General features: G+C 41.8%; 1 protein-coding gene across 1 annotated transcript in view; it reads left to right on the top strand.

The window, feature by feature from the left end:
- SPTBN5 (spectrin beta, non-erythrocytic 5) overlaps positions 1 to 13,726 on the top strand; it is a 176,165-nt gene that overhangs the window by 20,889 nt on the left and 141,550 nt on the right. Inside the window, exons 8-13 of the mRNA XM_084846925.1 lie at positions 4,045 to 4,183; positions 5,792 to 6,024; positions 8,310 to 8,463; positions 8,697 to 8,897; positions 9,171 to 9,377; positions 12,114 to 12,176. Of these exons, the coding sequence (XP_084703051.1) occupies positions 4,045 to 4,183; positions 5,792 to 6,024; positions 8,310 to 8,463; positions 8,697 to 8,897; positions 9,171 to 9,377; positions 12,114 to 12,176 (997 nt within the window). The remainder of the gene's footprint in view (positions 1 to 4,044; positions 4,184 to 5,791; positions 6,025 to 8,309; positions 8,464 to 8,696; positions 8,898 to 9,170; positions 9,378 to 12,113; positions 12,177 to 13,726) is intronic.

Below are 13,726 nucleotides of genomic sequence, written 5' to 3'. Positions count from 1 at the left end.
CCAAAAAAGATGTCCTCTTCATCATAGGGGATTGGAATGCTAAAGTAGGAAGTCAAGAAATCACTGGGATAACAGGCAGGCATGGCCTTGGTGTACAAAATGAAGCAGGACAAAAGCTAATAGAGTTTTGCCAAGAGAACACGCTGATCATAGCAAACACTCTTTTGCAACAGCACAAGAGGCGACTCTACACATGGACATCACCAGATGGTCAATATCGAAATCAGATTGATTATGTCCTTTGCAGCCAAAGATGGAGAAGCTCTATACAGTCAGTAAAAACAAGACCTGGAGCTGACTGTGGCTCAGATCATGAGCTTCTTGTTGCAAAATTTCAGCTTAAATTGAAGAACATAGAGAAAACCACTAAACCATTCCGGTATGACCTCAATCATATCCCTGATGAATATACAGTGGAGGTGAGGAATAGATTTCAGGGATTAGACCTGATAGACAGAATGCCTGAGGAACTATGGACGGAGGTCCGTAATATTGTTCAGGAGGCAGCAACGAAATCCATCCCAAAGAAAAAGAAATGCAAGAAAGCCAACTGGCTGTCTGATGAGGCTTTACAAGTAGCTGAGGAAAGAAGGGAAGCGAAAAGCAAGGGAGAAAGGGGAAGATATATCCAACTGAATGCAGAGTTCCAGAGAATAGCAAGGAGAGACAAGAAGGCCTTCTTAAATGAACAATGCAAAGAAATCGAGGAAAACAACAGAATGGGAAAGACTAGAGATCTCTTCAAGAAAATCGGAGATCTCAAGGGAACGTTTTGTGCAAAGACGGGCATGATAAAGGACAAAGAAGGCAGGGACCTAACAGAAGCAGATGAGATTAAGAAGAGGTGGCAAGAATACACAGAAGAACTATACAGAAAAGATCTGAATGTCCCTGATAGCCATGATAGTGCGGTCACTGAACTTGAGCCGGACATCCTCGAGAGTGAAGTCAAGTGGGCCTTAGGAAGCATTAGTAACAACAAAGCTAGCGGAGATGACAGTATTCCAGCTGAGCTATTTAAAATCCTAAAAGATGATGCTGTTAAAGTGCTGCATTCAATATGCCAACAAATTTGGAACACTCAACAATGGCCGCAAGACTGGAAAAGGTCAGTTTACATTCCAATTCCAAAGAAGGGCAACGCCAAAGAGTGTTCAAACTACCACACAATTGCGCTCATTTCACATGCCAGCAAGGTGGTGCTCAAAATCCTACAAGCTAGGCTTCAGCAGTATGCGAACCGAGAACTACCGGAAGTACAAGCTGGGTTTCGAAGAGGCAGAGGAACTAGAGATCAAATCGCCAATGTTCGCTGGATCATGGAGAAAGCAAGAGAATTCCAGAAAAACGTCTATTTCTGCTTCATTGACTACGCTAAAGCCTTTGATTGTGTGGATCACAACAAAATGTGGCAAATTCTTAAAGTGATGGGAGTACCAGACCACCTTACCTGTCTCCTGAGAAACCTGTACCAGGGTCAAGAAGCAACAGTAACAACCAGACATGGAACAACCGAGTGGTCAAAATTGGGAAAGGAGTACGACAAGGCTGCATATTGTCACCCTGCTTATTTAACTTATATGCAGAGTACATCATGAGAAACGCTGGGTTGGATGAATCACAGGTCGGAATTAAGATTGCTGGGAGAATTATCAACAACCTCCGATATGCAGACGATACCACCCTAATGGCAGAAAGCGAAGAGGATCTCAAGAGCCTCTTGTTGAGGGTGAAAGAAGAGAGTGCAAAAGCTGGTTTGAAACTCAACATTAAAAAAACGAAGATCATGGCATCTGGCCCCATCACTTCCTGGCATATAGAAGGGGAAGAAATGGAAGCAGTGACAGATTTTACTTTCTTGGGCTCCAAGATCACCGCAGACGGTGACTGTAGCCATGAAATTAAAAGACGCTTGCTCCTTGGGAGGAAAGCTATGGCAAACCTAGACAGCACAGCAAGAAGCAGAGACATCACCTTGCCGACAAAGGTCCGTCTAATCAAAGCTATGGTTTTCCCAGTAGTAATGTATGGCTGTGAGAGCTGAACTATAAGGAAGGCTGAGCGCCGAAGAATTGATGCTTTCGAACTGTGGTGCTGGAGAAGACTCTTACGAGTGCCCTGGACTGCAAGGAGGTCAAATCAGTCAGTCCTAGAGGAAATAAACCCTGAGTGCTCATTGGAAGGACAGATACTGAAGCTGAAGCTCCAATATTTTGGCCACCTAATGCGAAGAGAAAACTCTCTGGAAAAGACCCTGATGCTGGGAAAGACTGAAGGCAAAAGGAGAAGGGGACGACAGAGGATGAGATGGCTAGATAGCATCACGGATGCAATGAATATGAACTTGAGCACGCTCCGGGAGAGAGCGCAGGACAGGAAGGCCTGGCGTGCTATGGTCCATGGGGCCACGAAGAGTCGGACACGACTGAATGACTGAACAACAACAATCTGTTTGAACAATCCACAAATAGAGAGGATCAATTACAGCTGTAGAAAAGCCCAAGAAGAAAAAGGACAGCTGCACAAGATGACTAGATACAGTTCCAAATGTGTTTTGAGGACATTCTTCATCAACGGAAATACGTAATGGTTCCTAGTCATAGGAAGAGTGGAAGCTGGTGGCTCCGATGTCAGTGGGGTGGTAAATCTGCTCCGAGTTTCACTCAGAACCAGTCAGAACGCTAACGGAGCTATCCAAGGTGCACCTTGGATAGGTCCTTTAGCGTTCTGCCTGGTTCTGACTGAAACCCTTCATGGATTCATTGCCCCACTGACATCAGAGCCACCAGCCTCCACTGCATAGGAACCTCAGAAGCTTCCTAAACTTGAATCAGATCATTAGTCCATCTAGCCATCTAGTTGACACTGGCTGCAAGTGGTTCTTCAGGATTTCAGCAGCAGTTTCCAGCCCTACCTGGACAGACCAGGGATTGAACCTGGGACCTTCTGTGTGCAGGTGTGTGCTCCACCGCTGAGCTACAGTCTTGGGAACATTTTTTGCTGCAGCTTACCTAAGCAGAGTCAGCCCCAAGCATGTTTGGAAAGTATGAGGCATTTTCCTTGATGAAGGGCTTTAAAAAATCTCCATAGATTATGCATTTTCAAATGGGTTATGTAATATTGATGCATAGTCAGTCTCTTCATGTGCCATCAGAAGGCAGAACTGCATATCAGAAAGGACCCAGGTTGTGTTCTCCCATCCCCTTCCGTATTGTCCTGAATCATTCCTTGTCCTGAATCATTCCTACGTGAGTTTCCACTAGCGCTGTGCCAAATCCTGCCCCCCCCCCCTTTTCGGGAACCTTTTCTCTTGCTGTGAAAAAGGCTTTTTTTCTGCTTCTTTTGCAGGGAGGGGGAGAATTTCAGAGAATTTTCTCCTTGGGGAGGGGGACAGGGTTCCCACATACGTTTTTAAAGTGTAGATGATTCTTGAGGGTTCTTCTTCTTCTTCTTCTTTAAACACCCCCCTGCACGTGCAGGATCCCAGGACTCTTCTCTAGCTGGGAGTTCTTCTTGAATGCCTATTGGAGAGGGAGCGGTCACATGGTCTCCTGGGAGTTCAGAAAGAACTGACAGGCTGGAGAGGAATCCTGGGCTCCTGCAAGTGTAGGGTGTGTTTTGTAAAAAATAAAAAATAGAAAGAAGACTCCTCAAGAATTGCCTACACTTAAAAAGGTATGTGGGAATGCTGTTCCCCTCCCCAAGGAAAAAATTCTCTCAAATTCTTACCTCTCCCAGCTTCTTTCACCAAAGTTTTCATTTTGCCCCCACCCCAAAATGCCAAAAATGGAAGAATCAAAATTTTCAGCACAGCACTAGTTTCCACACTTTTGCCAGTGGCAGCCAATGATGTGGAAAAGTGGGTTATGGAAACATACCTAATAATGGCATCAGCACATGGGTGAAATTGAACTAGCCATTCTGGGGGGAGGGAATGGGGGAACTGAAAGGGACATTTTCAGGGATTACCCTGTGTGCTTTGCAACATGTACCTCTGCCCAGTGATGTATCCCATTTTCTCTCTTTTGTTCCCTTCACGCTCAGGCAAAAGGAGATTGCGCAGCAATGGCAAGATCTATTGAACCAGCTCAAAAGACAAAAACACTCTTTGGGAGATATGCAGGATGTTCTGATCCTCTTAAGGGACATAGATACCATTATGGAGGAACTTAAAGGGCTGCAGGTATTTTGTGTTATGCATTTTTCGGCTAAACATTAGTGGGCCCATTATTTTAGTAGCAGCCAAGAACTGAAGTTGGTGTCTGGTGGAATTGAATTGATAATGTTTGGAGGGCTGAAAAGTAGGTGTGTGTATAATCTGTCTGTCTGTCTGTCTGTCTGTCTATTGGTACTGTGCTTATCACTATATTTTTGTTTGCCATATGAATGCTAATGAAATGTCCATCTTTCCATTGATATTAGTAGGCTTTGGATCCAAATGTGGACTCCTAGCTGACATTAAGTCATAACATGTAAGCATGACGTGTAACTACTAGAGATGTAAAATTTCCAGAAATTTCCTGGGGTGTGTGTCAAAAAGATAGGGGATCATGCCCTGCTAGGATTTCAATGCAAATTAGGAGGTGGGAGATGGACCAGAGCTCAGTGGTAGCACATGCAGTTTGCAGACAGAAGGTCCCAGGTTTTTTTTTCGGGGGGGGGGGGTCAGAAAAAAAGGAAATTTGGGGGAAAATAGAAAAATAAGCAATACTTATTTTTTTAGAGCTCTTTACAGATCTAAAGCCACTTTGTTGCTTAACCTGGTGCCCTCCAGATATTTCGGACTTCAGCTCCTATCAGCCTCAGGCAGCATGACCAATGATCAGAAATGCTGGGCACTGTAGTCCAGAACATCCGGAGGACACCAGGTTGGGGAGGGCTGCTTTAGGAGCATAAAGCAGCCTTCCTGTTCCTAAAGCTATTTTATGTATAACTTAGTTTGCTCATAAAATTATCATTACATTTTAAAACTTTTAAAAGTAAACTCAGTTAGTAAATTTTAATTATTGTCTGAATAATTCTAATTAATGTCTGAAATAAAATTAATAGATTAGAACTGCATTAAATGACTGCTACAGTATCAGAAACATGGGACTCTATAGAACAAAAGCAAAACTGTCAGGGATGCACATTTACTATCAATAATGCACAATGGTGACTCTACTCACATGTTGGGAAATTACCATAAATATCTATCAGTAAAATATACTTTAGATCAATAATTTTAATAAGGAATGGAATGCTGGGAATCTTACAGAGAAGATTAAAAACATTTTTCCCCCCATGGCTTCATTATTTCCAGACATTTTACATCTTTAGTCTTTCTATAAAAGTGTCCGTATTACATAGTTTTAGAAATTATTTTGTGGGGAGTAAAGGCTGGGTAACAACGTTTAAATACTTTGTCTTAAATTCTAAAAGAAAATATTTCATAATCCAAAGCTATTCAATTTTTCAGAAAGAAACTTTTCAGAAAGAAATTTTTCAGAAAGAAACCGGATTTTTTCTGGGCATTCACATCTCTACATATAACTACCACTTGATAAACTGGACATCTGTAACATTCTGCCCAGTAGTGTAGAGCATGTCACCACTCTCTTGCTTCCTCAGATTTCAGATCCAGTGTCGATTTATGATTTTAAAAATTCTCATGTCTTGGCAGGATGACTGGTTTAATGAGTGGCAACATGCAAACCGTGGTAAGCTGCCACTTGTTCAGTGGTGATCGCCCACGTGTGCAAGCCACTGGCTGAAAAGGATACATGTTCCTTCTGTTTCATTTAATTTTCAGATTCTAGTGAGTTCTCAGGATTGTGGTAAACAACTATTGGAAGCAGTAGATTTATTGCAGAAGCACAAGTTGGTTGCCTCCCAGATCTCTTCCCTTGGGGACAGGATCAGGCCTATGGCTGAAAGAGTAGAAGAGATCATGAAAGGTAAATCGGCCAGATCAGACGTGCTTCGAGCAAAACATCAGATGCTCCATCAGCTGTATCAAAACCTCATGGATCTGTGCAAAACATGGTAAATTTCTTCTCCTTGCAACAGCTCTTTTGGAGGATACTGAATTCTTTTGTTTAAAAAATGTAGGAGTAGAATGTTCTTATTGTGGACCTTCAAAGTGCTGGTTCACCTGTCTATAGTGGTGTTCATATGGATTATGGATCCCCTCATACGTTAAATGAACACGTGATGGTGCAGCTGGCCATGCTCCTCTCAGGCTGACATAGTTACACACACACACACACCGCTCACCCATTGGCATTAGTGAGAAATGGGACCTTATGCGCCCAATGGCACTCAGCATTCGTGAGGAAGGGACCCGATGTGTGCACATGTATAGTTCCTCCACCCAGTTGGGAACTCTGGTTGGCCTAGATTGGGTGAAGGAGCCCTATTCACATCCAGCATTATGTATTAGGTCCCTCTTTTCCATTAATGGTGACTGACAGTGTGGGAGGTGATTCACATGAACATCTCTTCTATTTCTCACCCAAGCAGTACAAGTTGAGAGTTTTGATGTATACAACAGGAATCACAGCTTATCTGCCATGGATATAGTTCATTCTAGTACATGATCACAGTATGTGCCAGTGAAAAGCGAGCAAGGATGTAATAAGTCCTTGGTGATTACCTCTTCACCTGGTCAAGTTAGACATATCCTAAGTTGGGCAACTACTTCTGTTTTAAAGCACTGGATATTTCTTTTTAAAAAAATGCAAATTGGAAATTTGGAGTATCCTTTTATGGAGTCCCTTTCTTGCTCCCTCACTCCCTCCACAAATACAATAAAAAAGAGAGGCAAGGTAGTGGTGTCTAGACTCGCTATGGAAGCTAGTTAAGGATGTTGGGGGGATCTGGTTGGGCGGCGGAGCTCGACAAGCTTTCATCGGCTCAGCCCCCCAGACTTCAAATCATCTTCCACTAGCTGGCTTGACTCAGTCTGCAGTGAGCCAGGCAAGATAGCTACTTTTCAGTGTTTTCAAATTTGTAGAAATTACAGCCACAATTTGCACAAATTATGAAAATGTGTGCAAATTGCAGCTCACACACACACACACACACACACACACAGAACCCATAAAAAGTTCCCAGATTTCAGGGAAAACCTGCAGCTTGGCTCGCCCATGCAAGCCAAGTCGTGCATAATTAGGAACTCTGGTGAGCGGAGCCCAAAGGACCGGACTTCCTGGTGACAGACATCCCTAAACTAATGTAGACACCTCCTCAGGTGTATCAATGTCACTAGGTGTGTTTCCATAGTCAAAATTGTTTTGAAAAAAATGTGTCCTGAACACTCAGATACAATTGCACGTAGGATGTAACCTGGCCTATTGATGGATACAACTATTTACCCAGCAGCCATGCATGTGAGAGTGGTAGCTTGCTTGAACAAGTGTAACTATGGAAATTGCTGCCAGACTGCTGCATCTTGGACCTGTGGACCCAAGTCACACATTAGGCCCTCCATGTGAGGAAATCTCAATCTGCATCACATAGAAATGACTTTGATACTGTGAATTGGCACAATGCCATTTTTAAAATAGGTATTCACCTAAACAGGTATCCATGGATAGATGCAGGGTGTGTGTGTGTGTGTGTGTGTGTGTGTATGTGTTGAGGATGATATTCCTGACTCTCATGAGTCTTTTGACAGTGGGTAGGGGAAGTGCTGGTGCCTTCGGAATGATGTTGACAATTATTGCAAGTCTTCAGATACCTGTTAATATAGAATAATAGGGGAAGCAAACTGGAGAGACTGTAGCCTCTAAAGCTTATTCGAAGAGCCTTTTATTTCGATTAGGCCTGGCCTTCAAGTCTGAAAGTTAGAAGGTAATTTATTCACTGCTTCCTCCATGTTGTCCCATTGACAAAATTCACCAGGGGAAAAACTAGAAAAGATCTTTGTTTTGATGTAGAACTGAAACCTTTCAAATATTTTTTATTTTATTTATGTATTTTGCTGAAATTCTAGAACAACATTAATTGAAATGCATAAGATTCTTCAGGGACCAAGGAAAGTGCAGAGAAATGGTCAAAGCAAAATATGATTTTATCAAAATTACTTTAGTATAAGCAAATAATATTTAGAATGGGTCCTACCAGATTCTTTCTTGGCTGCCTAAACCCATCTAGCTTATTCAGCATAAGCTTGAGTCCTGAGTAAAACTGGGTTGAAAGTACTCCAGATTCTAATACATTATTAGAACTACTACAAAAATATGGAGTAGACTTAAGTTATAAACACTGCAAAATGTTTATAGTTATAAACATTACAAAATTAATATAAATGTGTTCATTTATATTAGGCAATATCAGCTGGAAGGCACTTTGAAGCTTTTTGAGTTTTTCCATGAATGCAAAGAGGAGGAGCTCTGGCTGTCCGACAAATGGAGGCTGGTGAAGACGGAAACCTTAGGGCATGATCTCAATCGCATTGCAGCCTCTCTCCACAACCACAAGGTTGGTGATATATACATTGGTGATATATACGTTCGGGATTGCTTGTGCAGGTTTCAGAGAAGACACCATGATGGGTGTTAATGGTACACTGAGAGATGGAGTTCCTTATAATTATCACTAATGAAATATCAAGGTGGGTGAGACAGGGAAAAACTAAATTCCCACTATATGGCTGGACTTAGCTTGGCTTCATGGCAGTGTCCAGGAATAGCTGACTGACTTCTGTCTGGCAGGCTCTGCAAGCTGAGTGCAACTCCCACCAACTGATTTGTTCTAAGATAATCTCCAAGGGGCGGGAGATAAGTCAGAAAAGCCCTTCAAATCAGAAGGATATCCAGAAGAAGACTGACAGTATCCAGCAATTGTGGCAACAGCTCCAGGATGAAGTGGCCAGTCGTAAAATCCGCCTGGAGGCAGCTGCTCTCATCAAACAGGTAAATTGGTCAGTGGTTCTGTCCAAGCAAGGCAAAACAACTCTAAGTAAGACTATATTAAGATTGGAACCTATCCATCAAATTCGTTAAGGTCTTGTTGTGCTACGAGATCACTCACAATAACGGAAATGTTTAAGTAGGACCTGCCTTTCCTTTCTTTGATTCTGAAGAAATTGTTGTTTTTCTTTGGATTGGTTTACTCTCTAATGGAATGTTGTCAGTTCATCACATTCAAATAGGATAATAATACAATTATCCTGTTTTCCCTGTCAGTACTTTGCTGATATTGATGAAGCAGACTCCTGGCTGCATGAACAGCAAACCCTCCTAGCCAGCAAGGATTATGGGAAGGACGAGTCCAGCGCAGAAGCTTTGTTGCACCGCCACTTCCGTTTGGAGAAGGAGCTTGCTGCTTATTCTTCAGAAATAAGCCACTTGGAAGAGCAAGCTCATTCTGTGACACAGAAGGCTGTGTTGGTGGTATGTTGTGCCTATGCTATCCTTTTACTTAAGTTACATATCGATCTGACCCAAATATGCTTGCTGATGCACCTAAACAAAGCCAGACCCTTAGTTGATTTGGTCCCTTAGTCCACATCATGCCGCGTTTAAATCAAATAATTATGTCCTCTTTACCTTCACTTCCTGTGATCTCTGATGATATTTTCCCCAGATATCATTCTTTTTTCCCTATTCCTTCCTATTTCAAGCTATATGGCAATCTTACATTTATGCCTCCAGCCTTCATATTTTCATGTTTACTTAACATCCTAGAATTGTATCCTAATGAACTTGTTATTGTCATATAATAATTCATGTTTAATTTGTAAAATGTGAGGTACCCTTATTGAAAACTATCTGGAAACCCTGTCTTCATCTTAGACTGGATGAGTTGAGGTAAAATATTTTTGAACATTCTGTGAGAACTACCCTGTTTAGCCAGCCTCATGCCTATGAAAATGTCTTGACTATCCTATGATATGTTAGACAGAAGCCCTAATATACTAGATATAGTATGGCAGCTAATGCCCCCAAATTAACTGGGAGACTAAAATTAAATTCTGATCATGTATTGTTAGAACATTCTTCCTTTTACTATTTTAAAATTATTCTGTCATATCTTGTTCGGTCTCCATTTTCTCACTACAACTCTTATATTTTATTAATATATTTGTAGATATTTATATCTACCTTTCCATCCCCAAATGGGAAGGTCATGTGACTAACAAACATCATAAAAATAATAAATTAAACAATATAAATAAACCTAAAGTAAACAGACGCAACAATAAATAAATAATGATATCAATTTTTCCAAGACGATTGAGATGTGTGTGCATTTTTAAAATAAAACAACAAAGTCTTGTGACTAACAAATTTCTTACAGCATAAGCTTTTGCAGAACACCTCTGGTCCACGAATGCTTATGCCATTGTTTTTCTGAAACAAACTAACACAGCTATGTCTCTTTTTAACTGACATCCAAACCAGGACACCACCACTGAGAAGGCCTTGTCCAGTGTGCCCTTCCCCCACCCCACCCCCACAGAACCTCATCTTGAAGGCCAAAGTGTGCCATCAGGTGAAAAGGAATGCAGAGGAAAGAACATGATTCAAGGACAAACTACTTCCAACAGAAAAGCTGTCACCACCACCCCACCGTGCTCTGCCTAGGATCGGGGAGTCCCCAGGCCTGCTTGGTCTCCTTAGTTCTGCCGACTCAGGGATCAGACTGGTTCCCTCAAGTCCAGATCCAAGGACAATATGGATTTAGTAGCGCTAACTGCAAGGTAACACCGGAGTTAGCACTGACCCAAACTGAAAGAACACACAACTTTAACATGTAGATAATTTATTTACAAGAGGGAAGGGGGAATTTGGATGTTACAAAGCCAAATTGTAACACACAACTCACTACAAGTTACAAGAAAAGTGGAAACCCAATACAGACTTAAAATAAAAACCACTGTGATTCTGGCCTATGCATACCAAAATTATGGGCCTTCTCTTAAGCTGCGCTGGACATGAACACCTCCTTCTCTGAGGCAAGATCAGAACAAAGGCAATTGGTACAATGGCCCTCTCAAATTTATATAAGCTAACTGCCATTCTCCAATTCTCCCCACCACCACCACCCGCCACCTTGATGAAAGGTCAGAGGTAGAGGAGACACTTTTCACACAGGCACAGCTAGCTGCAAGCAATCTCCACTCCCTCCCACAGGACTGGGCATTTTATGGCCTTGAGGCCAGAGACAGACAAAGCTGCGTGGTCCCTTCAGGCGGTCAAATGCCTTCAGGCCTGTTCTTCCTGCTGAGCGTCCCACAGGGCTAATCAACTTGAAAGAGCTGCTACAAAAATAGATACCTAATAGAAAATGGAGTTGCTCTGGTTCTTTACGTCATCAGATTATATGGGTGGAAACAGTCTTTTAGATACCCAGGTGACCAGGTCCCCCAAACCTTTTAAGCTTCAAATCTCCTAACCAGAATTTTGAAAAGATCCAGGAAACAAATTAGAAGCTAATTAGGATAGTACAGTTGTAAGATTCAGACTCCCATCTGCCACTCTACCTGCCATATTTTGCACCAACTGAAGTTTCTGGACAATTAAAGGCTGCCCCATATAGAATGTTTTACATTTATCTAATCTAGATGAATCCAGGGCATGTGTAATTGTTGCAAGATCTGGAAAGGCTGCATCAGTCACAGCTGTGCAAAACCACTCCTGGATATGGCTGCCACCCCCCTCAGCCCATCTTCTCAATCTCACTTTTCTCCTAGATAAACAAAAAACCCAAACTGAGAACCTTCTTCTTAAGGTAGATTGCAACCCCATCTAGTGACTAGATAGTCTGAAAATATCTGAAGATGGGTTGAATCTGGACCTGCTTCTTCCAGATATCTCTCCATCAAAATCATTATTCCTATATCCCCTAGAAGGGCTCTTTAAGTAAGAGAAAATAGTTCCAAAAACTGAGACACCAGTTTTGTAACTTTCCAGTGACTGTTCTAATGACTGCTGGAAAAATATTCAATCAGATTAACATATAGAAGTGGCCTTTACCTGTAATAAATCTTACATACAACCATTTTAGAAAGTAATCATCACGTTTTCTACTGCAAAGAATTGAGAACACAACCCAAAATGGCAGGCCTGTTTACTTGAGAGAAGGCAGAAATAAGTAACCTGCTTTTTGGCAGCTGCAACCCATAGTGCCTACACAGCTTGAGACTGGGCTACCTGAAAGGCTGCCTGTACCCATATGAGCCTGCCAAGGTACTAAGATCTTTGGGGGAAGCCCTTCTGAAGCATGTTTGGTGGTAGCACTAACACAAGAAAGGGACTTTCCAGTGGCTGCTCCCAAGCTATGGAACTCCCTGCTAAGGGAGGCTAGGTGGGATCTCTTTTTGTTGTCCTTCCTCCAGCAGGCACAGGCATTTCTGTTCAAGCAGGCATTTGGCTTGTAAAATGGGCCTGTTGGGTTGGGTACTGTTTTTAGTCTGTTATTTCTGGTGTGTTTTTATATGTGTTTTTAATATACTTGTTTTATTGTTTTAAACTTCATTTTTTAAAATGGTTTTTATTATTGCTAGCTTCCTTGAGGGCTATTTTTTAATGGAAAGGCAGGTATAAATCTAATAAATAAATAATTTCTGATGAACACAGCCCGGGAGTGGCAGGGGAAAAAGGTAAGAGTAAACTTTTGGGGAGGTCATTCAAGGGTGGAAAGTAATTGAACATTCAGAGGCCATGTAGGAATTCTGGATTTAGTAATGTACAACATCCTATAGTTGTAAACATTCTCTGCTACCCTTAAGTGTCTCTGCTTCATAGAGCTTGTTCACTCTATGTGATACCTATCCATGTCTAATGGTGCAATCCTATGCATGTTTAGACAGAAAACAAGGCCTACAACTGTAGGCCTTTTTCTGTCTAAACATGCATAGGATTGCACCTTAAGGGAGCTTCCAGAAAAGGCTTGTATCATGCCATCGCCCTGCCACATTCATGGAATTTTACTGGGAACTTTACTAGAATTTTACCAGATGATGTCAGATTTCACTCATACCCTCTCATGTTTTCCCACTGCTTCTTCCATCCTTTTCCTTGCTGCAGAAAATTTGTTAAGGAGAAAAAGGCAGAATTGCTACACAATGGCTTCTGATTGGTAGTGCTAGGGGCCCTCTGTCTGGAAGCACCCATATTATTGAATTTAAAGTGTAAGTAACAGCAGAGTCCCATACATGTCCACTTGTAAGTAAGCCCCATTATGTTCAATGAAGCTTAGTCCAAGGTAAGTGGGTATAGAATTGCAGCCTAAGTATATTTTGACTTAGCTCAATGCAATGCAATGCTAGTCTCAACAACATAGAACTCACTTCTGTGGCTTTCTCTTGGCAGATGGTATCAACACCAACAGAAAATGCAGAGATATACAACAGCACAAACCAGAGAGTAACCAGAGCAGCAGCAAGTCTTTCTAGGTCATGGACCTCTGCCCAAATGACATTCACTAGTCCATTTGGCCCTGATCCTCACTTCATCACAGAGAACATCTGGAAAAAACAGAATAACATTGTCTTATTGTATGATAAACTTCTGACCATGGCTGAGGTATCATGTTTTTGTCATAATTTCTCAGATTTTCCCTCTTTCTGAAGATAAACAGTAATAGTTTTATAGAACCACATTGCAACTTTTGGATTTTGGTAGCCTGGTTCCAGGTGTGAAAACTTAATGTAGTTTTTAGGAATGTCAGAGAAATCTGCAGTGGAACCAAATGTGTGGATTTTCAAGAATCCAACCCGCAGATTCAACAGTGGAGA

The sequence above is a fragment of the Heloderma suspectum genome, chromosome 1, assembly GCF_057233095.1.
Source record: "Heloderma suspectum isolate Gila_16-S chromosome 1, 16-S_ref, whole genome shotgun sequence".
Lineage (NCBI taxonomy): Eukaryota > Metazoa > Chordata > Lepidosauria > Squamata > Helodermatidae > Heloderma > Heloderma suspectum.
Note: the sequence above shows the minus strand (reverse complement) of the source record. Positions and strands in the feature narration are given on the sequence as shown.